This window comes from Somniosus microcephalus, chromosome 31 (assembly GCF_052327205.1).
Source record: "Somniosus microcephalus isolate GS21.2 chromosome 31, FLI_Smic_1.0, whole genome shotgun sequence".
In the NCBI taxonomy this organism is placed as follows: domain Eukaryota; kingdom Metazoa; phylum Chordata; class Chondrichthyes; order Squaliformes; family Somniosidae; genus Somniosus; species Somniosus microcephalus.
In genome coordinates, this window is record NC_141017.1 from 2346973 (window position 1) to 2362587 (window position 15615).

Genomic DNA, 15615 nt, shown 5'->3' on the forward strand with positions numbered 1-15615 from the left:
ACTCACTCCGTCGCACACTAGAGAAGAAGCCAGAGATGAAAGCACACTTCCTAGAGTTTGTCAAGAAAATGCTTGTCAACGATCATGCAGAGCTAGCTCCTCCACTCCGGGAAGGCCAAGAGTGTTGGTACCTCCCCTCCTTCGGAGTCTATCACCCCAAAAAGCCGGAACAGATCCGCGTGGTGTTTGACTCCAGTGCAACATATCAGGGCGTCTCTCTCAACGACGTACTCCTCACAGGGCCTGATCTCAACAACAGCCTCTTGGGGGTACTCATGAGATTCAGGAAAGAGCCCGTCGCCATCACTGCTGATATCCAGCACATGTTTCACTGCTTTGTGGTGAGAGAAGACCACAGAGACTTCCTTCGCTTCCTGTGGTATCGGGACAATGACCCCAATAGAGACATTGTGGACTACAGAATGCGTGTCCATGTCTTTGGGAATAGCCCGTCCCCTGCTGTCGCCATATACGGACGAAGGAGGGCTGCCAAGGAAGATGATGACGACTTTGGCAGTGATGTGAGAGGTTTCATCGAACGAGAGTTCTACGTCGACGATGCACTGAAGTCATTCCCGACCGAAGCAGAGGCCATCAGTACCCTCGGACGAGCCCAGGAACTACTTGCACTATCCAACCTCAGGCTGCATAAGATAGCCTCTAACAGACCAGCAGTGATGGAGGCATTCCTCCCTGAAGATTGTGCTAAGGACGTCAAGGATCTAGACCTCTTCACTGATGACCTCCCCCTACAGCGTAGCCTAGGAGTGTCTTGGAACATAGCAACAGACACGTTCACGTTCCAAGCCTTAGATGACAAGAAACCCTTCACACGTAGAGGAGTGCTCTCTACAGTCAACAGCCTATATGACCCTCTCGGCTTCTTAGCCCATCACCATACAAGGCAGGCTGCTCCTCAGGGAACTCTCCACACGCGCTGAAGAGTGGGATTCACCCCTCCCTGAAGAGATGGAAGCAGAGTGGGACAGATGGAGAGACTCACTTCAAGACTTACAGGAGATCCAAATACCTCGCTCCTATACGTCCTTCTCTCCCTCAAATGCCCAATTCAAAGAGCTTTGTGTCTTTGCAGACGCATCCGCTAAGGCCATTGCAGGTGTGGCTTATCTGAAGGTCACCACTCAAGATGGACAAAGCAAAGTCGGCTTCGTCTTTGGTAAGGCCAAGTTGGCACCCCAGCCAGACCTCACCATACCCTGATTGGAACTGTGCGCAGCAGTATTAGCAGTTGAGATTGCAGAGTTCATAGTAGAGGAGATTGATCTGAAGTTCGACAGCATCAAGTATTATACAGACAGCAAAGTGGTGCTAGGATACATCCATAACCAAAGTAGACGGTTCTACGTATACGTGAACAACAGGATCCAACGTATTCGACAGTCCACATCCCCCGACCAGTGGAGGTACGTCCCCACAGACCTGAACCCAGCTGACCATGGGTCTAGATCTGTAACAGCGTCCCTTCTCAGCAGCACGACTTGGCTGTCAGGACCTGCTTTTCTTCAGGATCAGTTGCTGCACTCCTCTGAACTCAATGAGTCATTAAACCTCCTCAACCCTGTTTCTGACTCCGAGATACGCCCACAAGTCACAGCGAACGTTACTCAAATCTCTAAGGACCTGATGAGCACCAAACGCTTTGAGCGCTTCTCCAAATGAAACACTCTCAAAGACAGTAGCACGCCTAACCCACATAGCTCATACCTTCTCCCAGCCTACACAAGAGAGTAGCTGCCATGGGTGGCACATCTGTCGTAAGAGTCCCTCTGAAGAGGAGCTCAAGAGAGCCACAATCCTTGTGATAAAGAGTGTCCAACACGAGTGTTACTCAGAAGAGTTGAAGGGCAGAGCAGCAGAACACAACCTACCCCCTCACAGCAGTCTATGGAAGCTGCATCCTATCGTCAACACCGATGGACTTCTCAGAGTTGGGGGACGCATATCGCAGTCTCAACTAGGAACAAATGCAACCAACCCCATCCTCATTCCAGGTCGTCATCACCTGGCCACTCTGCTTGTGCGTCATCATCATGAGGCTGTGAAGCACCAGGGCAGACATTTCACCGAAGGTGCCATCAGAGCGGACGGACTCTGGTTGGTTGGAGCTAAGAAATGTATCAGCGGCACGCTTTTCAAATGTGTCACCTGCAAGAAACTCTGTGGGAAGACAGAGCACCAACAGATGGCAGATCTGCCAGCCGAGCAGCTACAAGTAGCACCACCTTTCACCTACGTAGGTGTAGACGTCTTCGGGCCATGGGATGTGGTCTCACGCCGCACCAGAGGAGGACACGCCAATAGCAAAAGGTGGGCGGTGATGTTCTCATGTATGTCAACAAGAGCTGTACACATCGAAGTTATTGAAACAATGAGCTCCTCCAGCTTCATAAACGCTCTGAGAAGGTTTTTCTCAATCAGAGGCCCGGCAAAGCAGATACGCTCGGATTGCGGCACAAACTTTGTTGGCGCTTGCAGAGAGCTGAAGATGGATGGATCTAGTTCCAGCTCAGAGAGTGTGGAGAAGTGTCTCCAAGAGCAGAAATGTACCTGGGTATTCAACCCACCTCACTCATCCCACATGGGTGGCGCATGATCGGCATTGCCCGCCACATCCTCGACTGCATGCTTCTCCAAGGTAGATCGTCGTGCCTCACACATGAAGTCTTGACCACACTGATGGCTGAGGTCACCGCCGTGATGAATGGCCTATGGCTATCATCGTGAAGTCCCTTCCCAGCCAGGACGGGAGAGTGAGAAAGGTGGACTTGAGAGTTGTCAAAGAAGGAACAGCAAAGGTCTTCTCTCGGCCTGTCTCTGAGGTGGTCCTTCTTTTGTCGCCAGAGGACTCCACTGACAATGAGAGTTAGGATTTGTTGTATCCGTGTGTTAATAGAGTAGGTTTCACAGGTGTTTACTGAACAAAGTCTGGAGGTGAACTAATAGATACAAGACAATATACAGGCTTATATAGCCCGAGTGGTGGGTTGTAATGAGCCAAAACTTCCTTGGACGTGATCAAGCCTTTACATTTATAGAAGGCACGTTTACAGTCCTCGTTCCATTCCCAAATTACTCCAGTTTGTAGCAGTTCGTTAAGAGGGTGCAGAACAGTTGACAAGTTCGGTAAAAATTTATGGTAGTAATTTATCAATCCCAGGAACGACCTTAATTGTGAGACATTTTCAGGTGCTGGTGCTTTTATGACCGCTTCAATTTTCTCAGGGGACTTATGCAACCCTTCTTCATTAATTATGTGGCCACAATATGATATTTGTTTCTAGAAAAATTCGCACTTGGGGCGGTTTGCTCGTAGGCCCCGTTCTCTCAGCCTAGTGAGTACCTTCTCCAAATTGGCAAGGTGTTCGTTGTCGTTTTCTCCTGTTACAAGGATGTCGTCTTGGTAGCATTGAGTCCCAGGAATCCCTTGCAGGACTTGTTCCATAGCTCTTTGCCAGATAGCTGGAGCTGATGCTATTCCGAAAACCAGTCGATTGTACTGGTACAGGCCTTTGTGTGTGTTTATTGTGAGATACTTTTTAGAGGCCTCCTCAACCTCCATCTGTAGATATGCCTGTGCCAAGTCAATTTTTGTGAAACGTTTCCCTTCAGATAGTGAGGCGAAAATATCTTCTATCCTCGGAAGAGGATACTGTACCGTGTGAAGGACTGGGATTACAGTCACCTTGAAGTCCCCACAGATGCGAATTTTTCTCTGTTCTTCAGATTTATCATTATTTAACGTTTTCTTCATGACCGGGACGATGGGTGTTGCCCACTCGCTCCAATCTATCTTGGATAACACGCCTGTCTTTTCCAAATTCTCCAGCTCTGCCTCGACTGCTGGACGAATTGCGTATGGCACCGGCCTTGCCTTAAAAAACTTGGGAATTGCCGCATCTTCCACTTTTATTGAGGCGGTGACGCCTTTCAAGGTTCCTAGTTCCTGTTGGAACACTTCTTTGGCGTTGGCCAAGATGTCTTTTAATCGTTCAGGTATGATGTCATCATCATTTTTTTTCTTACTGGTCACCGTCAGTGCCTGAATGGCGTGCCAGTCCAAACGTATCTTCCTGATCCATTCACGTCCCAACAGCGGTGGACCACCATCTTGCAGAACGTATAAATACAACTTCTGTATTTCCTTGCCGTTGTATACAACAGGCACCTTTATTTTCCCTTTGGGGTATACTTTCTGCCCCGTATATGTTTTCAAGATAATGGATGTGTCTTTCAAAGGTATATGCGGAAATAGCCGCTCGTAATCCCGTCTACTTATGACGATCAGAGCTGATCCTGTATCTAGCTCCATTTTAACTGGGGACCCCGCTATCGTGAGGGTAACCCAAATGGTCTGGTAATCTTCTTTGGCAATTATGTAATTTGAGAGAGCTTAGTCTCTTGTTTCCGGAGTCGCTATCGCTCTTCTGGTCTTCGGAGCTACTGTCCGTCATCATTTGTACCTTTCTGTACTTTTCCTTATTGATTTTTTTTCTGTCAGTGGATTTTTTTTTTCCAGATCGGCATACACGTGTAATGTGTCCCATCTTTCCGCATTGCCTGCATGCTTTGTCCTTGAACCAGCAGTCCCTCTGGTCATGGGTGGATCTGCCGCAGCGATAACATCTCTCGAAACCCCGTGTCATTTCATGGGTGCCAAAGTCCTGTGGCTTTTGCTGTATCTTTGCAGCTCCTCTTGCTGCTGCTTCGTATGATACAGCCACACTGAAAGCCTTGTCCAGTGTCAAATCTTTCTCAGAAAGTAGCTTTTTTTGTGTTCCTTCACTTAGGAGACCGCAGACGAATTTGTCTCGTAGAGAATCTGCCAGTCCTGTCCCGAATTGGCAGTGTAGGGTATCAACAATCTCCTTAAAATTCTTGTCCATCGGTTTGGCTGGAGTGATTAAGTTTCGTAACAGCCCGTATGTCCTTGCGCCCATTAGATTTAGAAGTACCGATGCCTTATCATCTTTTATTTCATTCGCTGTGCAATATTTCTCCACTCTTTCCACATGTGTGGTCCAATTCTCTATATCGTTATCGAAAGCATTAATATCACCAGCCTTAGGCATCTTGGGAAAAAAAAAATGGCGCCTCCCGCGCTTTCCCGCCGCTGCTGCTGCTGACAACGCTGTTTTCCGCGGTTTATATTTACAGGTGGAGACTCGTTCCCGCCGGACTCTCTGGGACTTTTCCCTCCCTCTGCTTGTCCGAACGCCGACCTGCTTTGCAGCGCCGGCTGTCTCCCGAGTGCTCCCCCCATCTGTCTGTGTTTGCCTCCGCCTTCGCTGCTCGGCCCCGCTGCAGAGCCAGCCGATGGAGCCCCAGCCCAGGAAGGATTATTGCAGTACCTGCCACCAGCTTGGCTAGCTGGTGAAACCACAGTTTTTTTTTTTCTTGCTTTTCTTTGACTTTCGTCTGAGGAATCGATCTTCTTGAGGTGCTGCCGAATTGCAGGTAAGTCCGTTTCCACTTCGTCGCCACTGTTGTATCCGTGTGTTAATAGAGACACGGAAGGCAGGAGTAGGTTTCACAGGTGTTTACTGAACAAAGTCTGGAGGTGAACTAACAGATACAAGACAATATACAGGCTTATATAGCCCGAGTGGCCATTACCGGCATTACAGTACACAGGGGGCTCTTAAAGGCACATACACCACAGGATTATGTGGAGTCGTTAACGACCCCAGACGGGGAGTGTTATGGACTTATTACATGCAGATAGCACCCTCTAGTGGTAGTTATTGTATAGCAGTGTTAGTGTTAGTATGTTATTTGACCTTCCTTCCTGTTTGACCCAGTAGTAGTATTCCAGGGAGTGTTCTGCTGAGTTGTGAAGGAGCTCACATGAGGGATTCTCAATCCTGTTGCATCCCTTCTTATACGCCAGGCAAGACGCAATGTCTGTGAGTATCCTTGTTTAGTAACGTGATAACAACCTTGTCAGTGTAGTATTTTGACAATACTTTGTCTATAAGAAGTTATTAGCTGTTAGTTATCGAGGTTTAGCTTCAGTGCTATTTAGTTATACAATTAGTCTATTCTGTTGTCATAAACATGTTTATATCTTATGTAACATCTAATGTATAGTACTCAGTTCTATGTACAAAATATTCTTTGTTTACAGTTTACAAATTTGTTCAAGTAAAGCTTCAAAACAGCAACCTGCTTCTCGGAGGAATTATTTGAATGAGTGTTTAGCTGGCTGGATAACTAGATAGGAGCACATCTAGCGAGACCAGTACAACAGCAGTGGTCCTAATACCGACCCCTGTATACTTCCCTCCAGTCTGAAAAACAATCTTTCACCAATATTCTCTTTCTGCCTCTTAGCCAATTTCGTATCCAAGCAGCCACTATTAATGAAGATACTCAACTGGAAGAGGGCTAATTTCAGTGAGCTGAAAAGGAATCTGGCCCGAGTGGATTGAAAACAAGGATTGGCAGGTAAAACAGTCAATGGGCAATGAGAGGCCTTCAAAGGGGAGATAGTTTGTGTACAGAGTAGACACATTCCCACGAGGGGAAAAGGAAGGGCATCCAAAGCGAGAGCTCCCTGGGTGACTAAAGGTACAGAGATTAAAATGAGACAGAAAAAGGAGGCTTATGATAAATGTCAGGTTCATAATATAGTAGCGAATCTAGCAGAATACAGAAAGTGTAGTGGAGAACTGAGAAATGAAATAAGGGGGGCAAAGAGAATGTATGAAAATAGATTAGTGGGTAACTTAAAAGGGAACACTGCAGTCTTTTACAAACGTATAAATAGTAAAAGGTAAGTCAAAGGAAGGGTGGGGCCGATTAGAGCCAAAAATGATTTTTTTTTGTGGAGGCAGAGGGCATGGCTGAGGTAGTAAATGAGTATTCTGCATCTGTCTTCACCAGAGAAGAGGGTGCTGTCAATGGCACAGTAAAGGTGGAGGTCGTGGAGAAATTGGATAGGATAAAAATAGATAAAGAGGTACTTTAAATGTTGACAGTGCTCAAAGTAGATGTATTTCAGACCGGAGGGAAGTGTGCGTGGTGCCCCCCAGGGGTCGGTATTAGGACCACAGCTCTTTTTGATATATATTAATGGCCTGTAGTTGAGTATAAAGAGTTTGCAGATGACACGAAACTCGGAGATGTAGTAAACAGTGAGGATAGTAGCAGACTTCATGAAGGACATCAAGGCCCTGGAGAGGGTGCAGAGATTTACTGGAATGGTACCAGCAATGAGGGGCTTGAGTTATGTGGAGAGACTGGAGAAGCTGGGTTTGTTCTCCTTAGGGCAGAGAAGGTTAAGGAGAGATTTCATAGAGGTGTTCAAAATCATGAGGGGTTTTGATGGAATAAATAGGGAGAAACTCTTTCCACTGGCAGGAGGGTCAGTCACCAGAGTACATAGATTTAAGGTAATTGGCAAAAAAAAATAGACGGAGATGAGGAGAAAAAATTTGACACAGCAGGTTATGATGATCTGGAATGCACTGCCTGAAAGGGCGGTGGAAGCAGATCGAGTGGAAACTTTCAAAAGGGAATTGGATAATTACTTGAAGGGGAAAAAGTTACCGGGCTCTGGGGAAAGAGCGGGGGAATGGGGCGAATTGGAGAGCTCTTTCAGTGAGCCGTCACAGGCACGATGGGCCGAGTGGTCTCCTTCTGTGCTGTATGATTGTATGATTCTACCAGCTGTATAAAAATCCAATGAGGGGTTTTAAATCACTGAATTTTCCATTATATGAGACTGTCCCAGATTGCCACAATTACAGGAAATATCTCTACTTTGAGTCATTGAATACGGGTTAGAGACACTCCAACACAGAAGGCAGGGGGGAGGAAATTCTGGATATTTCTCTCCAGCGTGCAGTCACACCTCAGGAAACCACAGGAGCAGGAAGGGGAGAGTGTGACTGAAAGTTAGCTGGGTAAGGGGAACCCAGGAGAGGCAGCGAAGGAGGTCCCGCAGACACTGGTCCTGTCCAACAGGTAGTGTACTCACTACCCGTGAGGATAAGGATGAAGGCTGCAGGGAGGATGGCCAGAATGCTGACTGTGGCACCGTGGAGCAGGAGAGGTGAAGGAGCAGGATAGATAGGTTGACATCAAAGGTTGACAGATTCGAGAATTAGAGCGACAGATAGTGTCCTCTGCGGTCACGACCAAGAGTCCAGGTGTTGCCGACCTGGTGCAAGGGTAAAGGATATCTCGGAGCAACTGAAGAGGAACTTGGAAAAGGGGGGGGGGGGGGGGTGAAGATGTTGGGACGAATGACATAGGGAAGAACAGGGAGGAGGTCCTGCTGAGGGAGTATCACAAGCTAGGAACTAAATTAAAAAGCAGGACCTCATGGATGGTTATCTCAGGATTGCTACCCGAGCCACGTGCTAATTGGCATAGGGATAGGCTGATCAGGAAGGTGAATGTGTGGCTGAAAGACTGGTGTGAGAAGATGGGGTTCCATTTCATGGGACACTGGCACCAGTACTAGGCCAGGAAGGAGCTCCACCTGAGCCAGAATGGGACCAGAGTCCTCGCCGAAAGGATAAATAGGGCCATGGTTAGGGCTTTAAAACTAGTAAGGGTGGGGGGGGCGGCGGAGAATCTGGCAGATGTAGCCTAAGTCTGAAGAGAAAAGAAATGGGAGATGAAAGGAGAGTTCAGACCAAAGACATAGAATAATAATCATGGGCGATTTCAACTACCCCCAAGTCAACTGGAAAGAAGAGGTAGGGTAAGGGGAGAAAGGAATGGAGCTTTTTTTACAGTGTGGTCTGGACTCCTTTCTTACCCAATACACAAGATCACCAACCAGAGAGGAATTACTGCTGGATCTAGGAATGGGAAATGAACCAGAGCAGAAAGCATAGGGGAACATCTAGGCAATGCTGATCATAACATAGTAAGTTTTAAAATAATGACTCAGGAAGACATGAGTAAAAAAAACTAAAAGTAATAAAAAGGAAAAGAAGCTAATTTTATGGGGATGAGAATGGAACTAGGGAAGGTAAACTGGAAAAGAATGTTGACTGACAAAGAGATGGAACAGTGGGAAATATTAAAACTATGATCAATAAGGTTCAGGAGAAATAAATTCCGCTAAAAAACAAGAACAAACTAGCCAATAATGAAACACCATGCATAAAGAAAGAAATCTGGGTAAAACTGAAACCAAAGAGAAATGCATACACTAAGTACATAGATAACAAAGGAGTGGGTGACAAAAGTTAATACAAAGAGTTCAGGAAAAAAGTCAAAAATCAGTAAGGAAAGCAAAGAACAACTAGAAATTAAATCATCATGGAATATAACACAAAATAATAAAGATATCTACCGACAAATAAATAACAAAAAAGAAATCAGGATAGGGATAGGGCCACTAAGGGATGCACAAGATAAACTCACAGTTAATGACAGCAAAATGGCAGAAATATTGGCCCAGATTTTGCGTTGAGAATAACGGTGAGGCTAACAGCGCTCACCGTTATTATGGAGCAATTTGGACAGCAACTTCCAGAGTCCGCACATGCGCAGTTAAACGCGGAAATCCGGAACTTGCTGTCCGAGTTAACCTGCTTCGCCACATGCTGCACTATAACCGTATCTTGCTGAGAGACTCGGCATTGAAATCCATGTAAGGGCATAAAGCTGCTGTACTTACCCACTAAACATGCCAGAAAAAGTTAGGGCTGGTGCATTCAGGTGTAAGTGAATTTTAACGGTGAGAAGTCATAATTACTGCTAAACAACCTCTCTCACACTGAAAATGTTACTTTACAAGTGTGGAGTCTCATTCCTTCAGAATTTAATTAGTGTTGGAGATTATTAAAAAATTAAAAAAGTTAAAAATGTATTCTTCCAACCAAAATGCATCACCTCACACTTTCCCGCGTTGAATTTCATCTGCCATGTGTCCACCCATTCCACCAGCCTGTCTGTGTCCTCTTGAAGTCTATTAATATCTTCCTCACTGTTCACTACACTTCCAAGTTTCGTGTTATCTGCAAATTTCAAAATTCTGCCCTGTACCAAAGTCCTAATCAATAATGTATATCAAAAACAGCAGTGGCCCTAGAATTGAACCTTGGGGAACTACACTGTATATCTCCCTCTAGTCTGAAAGCAGCCATTCACCACCATCTGTTTTCTATCCCTTAGCCAATTTTGTATCCATGCTGCTACTGCCCCTTTTATCCCATGGGCTTCAATTTGCTAAGAAGCCTAATATGTGGTACTTTATCAAACACCTTTTGAAAGTCCATATACACAACATCAACCGCACTGCCCTCATCTACCCTCTCTGGTACATCATCAAAAAACTCAATCAAGTTCGTCAAACACGATTTGCCCATAACAAATCCGTGCTGGCTCTCCTTTATTAGTCCATGCTTGTCCAAGTGGCTGTTAATTTTCTCCCGGATTATTGTTTCTAAAAGCTTCCCCACCACCGACGTTAAACTGACTGGTCTGTAATTGCCAGGCTTATCTTTCTCCCCTTTTTTGAACAAGGGTGTAACACTTGCAATCCTCCAGTCCTCTGGCACCACCCCCGTATCTAACGAGGATTGGAAGATGGTGGCCAGCACCTCCACAATTTCAATCCTTACTCTCCTCAGCAACCTAGGATGCATCCCATCCGGACCAGGTGACTTATCCACTTTAGGTACTGCTGGCCTTTCTAGTACCTCCTCTATCTATTTTTTATCTCATCCAGTATCTCAGCAACCTCCTCGTTTACCATAACTTTGGCAAAGTCCTCTTCCTTGCTAAACACCGATGCAAAGTACTCATTTAGTACCTCAACCATGCTTTCTGCCGATACCAATAGATCTCCATTTTGGTTCCTCATCGACCCTAGCAATCCTCTGACAAGGCTTTTACTGTTAATATGCCAATAGAAGAACTCTGGAATTCCTTTTATGTTAGCCGCCAATCTTTTTGCCCCTCTTATTTCCTTTTTCACTTTTCTGTACTTTTTATATTCAGCCTGATTCTGGCAGAGAGCTAATATTATGCCTACATTTAAAAAGGCAGATAGAGTAAGTCCAGGGAACTGTAGACCAGTTAGCTTAACATTGGTGGTAAGAAAGATAATGGCGTCATTACTCAAAGATGTAACAGAAAAACATCTATAAACTGAAAATATAATAAAGAGTAGACAGCACAGATTTCAAAAGGGAAGGTCATGCTTGGCCAACCTTATTGAATTCTTTGGAGTAGTAACAGAAAGAGTAGACAAGGGTAATGCTGCAGATGTAATATATTTGGATTTTCAAAAGGCCTTCGATAAGGTAGTAGACTCATGACCAAGGTCAGAGCATGTGGAGTCAGGGACAAGTAGCAGAATGGATAGCAAGCTGGCTACAAAACAGAAAACAGAGTAGAGGTTGAAGTTAGCTACTCAGACTGGTTAAAAGGTGGGAAATGGTGTTCCACAGGGATTGGTGCTGGGAACAGTTGTTCACAATTTATGTAAATGATTTGAACTTGGGAATCGGAAGTACAACATTTTCAGGTAACACCAATTTGGGGGGCTTTAGTTGATAAAGAATGTGACAAAATACAAGACGACATTAATAAACTTGCAGAATGGACGTGTAATTGGCAAATGAAATTCAATATAGCTAAGTGTGAGGTGGTGCATTTTGGTAGAAAGAATAAGGAGGCCACATACTGCTTGGATAATAAGAGTCTAAATGGGGCAGAGGAGCAAAGGGACCCATGGGTACAGATACACAAATCACTGAAAGTAGCGACGCAGGTTAATAAGGGCATAAAAAAGCAAACCAAGCCCTGGGGTTTATTTCTAGAGGGATAGAATTGAAAAGAATTGTTAAACTTACATAGAACACTCGTTAGACCACACTTGGGAGTACTGTGCACAGTTCTGGTCTCCATATTATAAAAAGGATATAGAGGCACTGGAGAAAGTGCAAAAAGGATTCACAAGGATGATACTAGAACTGAGAGAATGTACTCATCAGAAAAGGCTGAACAGGCTGAGGCTCTATTCTCTAGAAATGAAAAGGCTGAGGGGTGACCTGATAGAGGTTTTTAAGATTATGAATGGGTTTGATAGGGTAGACGTAGAGAAAAATGTTTCCATTTGTGGGGGAGTCCAAAACTAAAGGTTATAAATATAAGATAGTCACCAATAAATCCAATAGGGAATTCAGGAAAAACTTCTTATTCAGAGAGTGGTTAGAAGCGATCATAATATGATAGAATTCTTCATTAAGATGGAGAGTGAAGTAGTTGACTCAGAAACTAGGGTCCTGAATTTAAATAAAGGACACTACGATGGTATGAGGCGCGAGTTGGTTAGGATGGATTGGGGAACATTACTTAAAGGGTTGACGGTGGATAGGCAATGGCAAACATTTAATGATCGTATGGATGAACTACAGAATTTGTTCATCCCTGTTTGGCATAACAATAAAACAAAAAAGGTGACTCAACCGTGGCTAACAAGGGGAATTAGGGATAGCATAAAATCCAAGGAGAGGACATATAAATTGGCCAGAAAAAGCAGCAAACCTGAGGATTGGGAGCAGTTTAGGATCCAGCAAAGGAGGACAAAGGGATTAATTAAGAGGGGGGAAAATAGAGTATGAGAGTAAGCTTTCAGGGAACATAAAAACTGACTGTAAAAGCTTCTATAGATATGTGAAGAGAAAAAGATTGGTAAAGTCAAGCGTAGGTCCCTTGCAGTCAGAATCAGGGGAATATATCAGGGGGAACAAAGAAATGGCAGACCAATTGTGGTAAACCACTGTTTGTATTCCTGTTTGTCCTGTTTGTATTCCACTGTGTACATGCCTGGACATGCCTCGGCTGACTCCTCCCACAGGTCCTAGTATAAAGGTGACTGCTCCCCAGCCCTTTCCTGGACCGGTCGACCACTCGAGGCAGACCTCCATTCTGTTGTTAATAAAAGCCTTTAGTTACTCTTCTAACTCTCAGTCTTTTATGAGTAATTGATAGCGCATCACCAATTAAATACATACTTTGGTTCTGTCTTCACAAAGGAGGACACAAATAACCTCCCAGAGGTGTCGGGGAACATAGGGTCTAATGAGAGGGAGGAACTGAATGAAATCAGTATTTGTATGGAAATGTTTAGGGAAATTGGCGGGATTGAAGGCTGATAAATGCCCAGGGCCTGATGATCTGCATCCTAGGGCACTTAAGGAAGTGGCCCTAGAAATAGTAGATGCATTGCTGGTCATCTTCCAAAATTCTATAGACTCTGGAACAGTTCCCATGGATTGGAGGGTAGCTAATGTAATCCCACTATTTAAAAAAGGTGGAAGAGAGAAAACGGAGAGAGAATGGAGAAAATGGGTAAGCCTGACATCGGTAGTGGGGAAAATGCTAGAGTCCATTATATGTAATAGCAGAGCACTTGGAAAACAGTGACAAGATCGGACAAAGTCAACATGGATTTAGAAAAGGTAAATCATGCTCGACTGATCTACTAGAATTTTTTGAGGGTGTAACTGGTAGAATAGATAAGGGAGAACTAGTGTATGTGGTGTATTTGGACTTTCAGAAGGCTTTCGATAAGGTCCTGCATAAGAGATTAGCGTGTAAAGTTAAAGCACATGGGATTGGGGGTAAGGTACTGTCTTGGATAGAGAACTGGTTGGCAGACAGGAAGCAAAGAGTTGGAATAAACGGGTCTTTTTCCGAGTGGCAGGCAGTGACTAGTGGGGTACCGCAGGGATCGGTGCTAGGACCCCAGCTATTCACAATATATATTAATGATCTAGACGAGGGAACTAGATGTAATATCTCCAAATTTGCAGACAACACAAAGCTGGGTGGGCGTGTGTGCGGTGAGGAGGATGCCGAGAAACTCCAGGATGATTTGGACAGGTTGGGTGATTGGGCAGAAGCATGGCAGATGCAATATAACATGGATAAATGTGAGGTTATCCACTTTGGTGGCAAAAACAGGAAGGATGTTCTTGCCATGGAGGGAGTGCAGCGAAGATTCACCAGACTGATACCTGGGATGGCAGGAATGATGTATGAGGAGAGATTGGGTCGATTGGGCTTATATTCGCTGGAGTTCAGAAGAATGAGAGGGGATCTCATTGAAACTTATAAAATTCTAACAGGACTAGACAGACTAGATGCAGGAAGGATGTTCCCAATGGCGGGGGAGTCCAGAACCAGGGGTTACAATCTAAGGATAAGGGGTAAGCCATTTAGGACAGAGATGAGGAGGAATTTCTTCACCCAGAGAGTGGTGAACCTGTGGAATTCTCTACCACAGAAGTCAGTTGAGGCCAACTTATTAAATATATTCAAGAAGGAGTTAGATATATTTCTTAAGGCTAAAGGGATCAAGGGATATGGGGAGAAAGCAGGGACAGGGTACTGAATTTGGATGATCAGCCATGATCTCATTAAATGGCGGAACAGGCTCGAGGGGCCGAATGGCCTACTCCTGCTGCTATCTTCTATGTTTCTATGTTTCTAATATGGAACTCGCTACCACAGGGAGTGGTTAAGGCGAATAACAGAGGCATTTAAGGGGAAGCTAGATAAGCATATGAGGGAGAAAGGAATAGAAGGATATGCTGATAGGATGAGATGAAGAGGGGTGGGAGGAGGCTCATCTGGAATGTATATGCCGGCATAGGCCAGTTGAGCCGAATGGCCTGTTTCTGTGCTGTGGGCGCTATGATACTCGATGTATTTGAATACCCAATCTAATAAAACTCTCAGTCAGCAGGTTGAACTGTTACGAAGTATAGTCAGTTTCTTTTGGAACAAGAAACAACTAACATTTATTTGGCACTCATTATTTACAGGAAGACCGCTTCAAGCCTTATTGAGGATGGTAGCTACACATTTTAAATACAGAAACACACTCTCCTTCCTTTTTCTATTCATGTACCAAAATAACTATTCCTTCTTCATGGTTTTAAGCTCAATGGCAACTGGGTCTTGCATTGGTTGCTGTGTTGTGTCACAGAGCGATGGAGTGCAGCTTCTTACCCACAGTTCTCATCATGGCCAAGTATCAGGTGGAGGAAACCCCTCATTGGGAGGCTATTTCTGTTTTGCTCCTTAATGCAAAAACCTCAACCAACGTTTGTACACCAGCAGTGGTTAAGGAGCAGCTAATGCAAAGATTGTCTGAAACACAGAAGCTCACATTTGGCAAATTCCTGCCTTACCTTTACGGGTCCATTGGAGTACATCTGGATCATATTCTCAGCTCCTTGTTTCACCTTCATCTCTATATTGAGCTGTTTCTCAAGTGCCACGATCCGGTTCTTGTTGGCAGTCGCACGAGCCTCCCGGCTCAAAGCACCAGGAGATTGAGGTGCATCTGCACAAGCAGAAACAGGACAATCAGATCTTTGCCCGTATTTGTTCCCAGCCAACAAAGCTGAGACTGGGTCCTTGAAACAGATTTCATCCCTTCTTTTACTGGGATGGGCATTAAACTGCGCCCATAAACACAGTTGCTTAACGCCCACTGGGGACTCCCAATAACACTGCATAACTCCACAACATTTCATACCTGTTGTGACTGCAAAGGGTTGTAACCTCTTTAGGGAAAGAGCCATAAATTACAATCATTGGAAAAACAGTTAACAA

The 15615-nt window shown here is 44.9% G+C and overlaps 1 protein-coding gene across 2 annotated transcripts in view; it reads right to left on the reverse strand.

Annotated features, from left to right (window-relative positions):
• pkn1a (protein kinase N1a) overlaps window positions 1-15375 on the reverse strand; it is a 185862-nt gene extending 170487 nt beyond the window's left edge. For both annotated transcript variants that reach the window (XM_085971468.1, XM_085971466.1), the window contains exon 1: window positions 15189-15375. In XM_085971468.1, the coding sequence (XP_085827594.1) occupies window positions 15189-15248 (60 nt within the window). In that variant the 5' untranslated portion in view covers window positions 15249-15375. The remainder of the gene's footprint in view (window positions 1-15188) is intronic.
• Window positions 15376-15615: the final 240 nt, after the last annotated feature.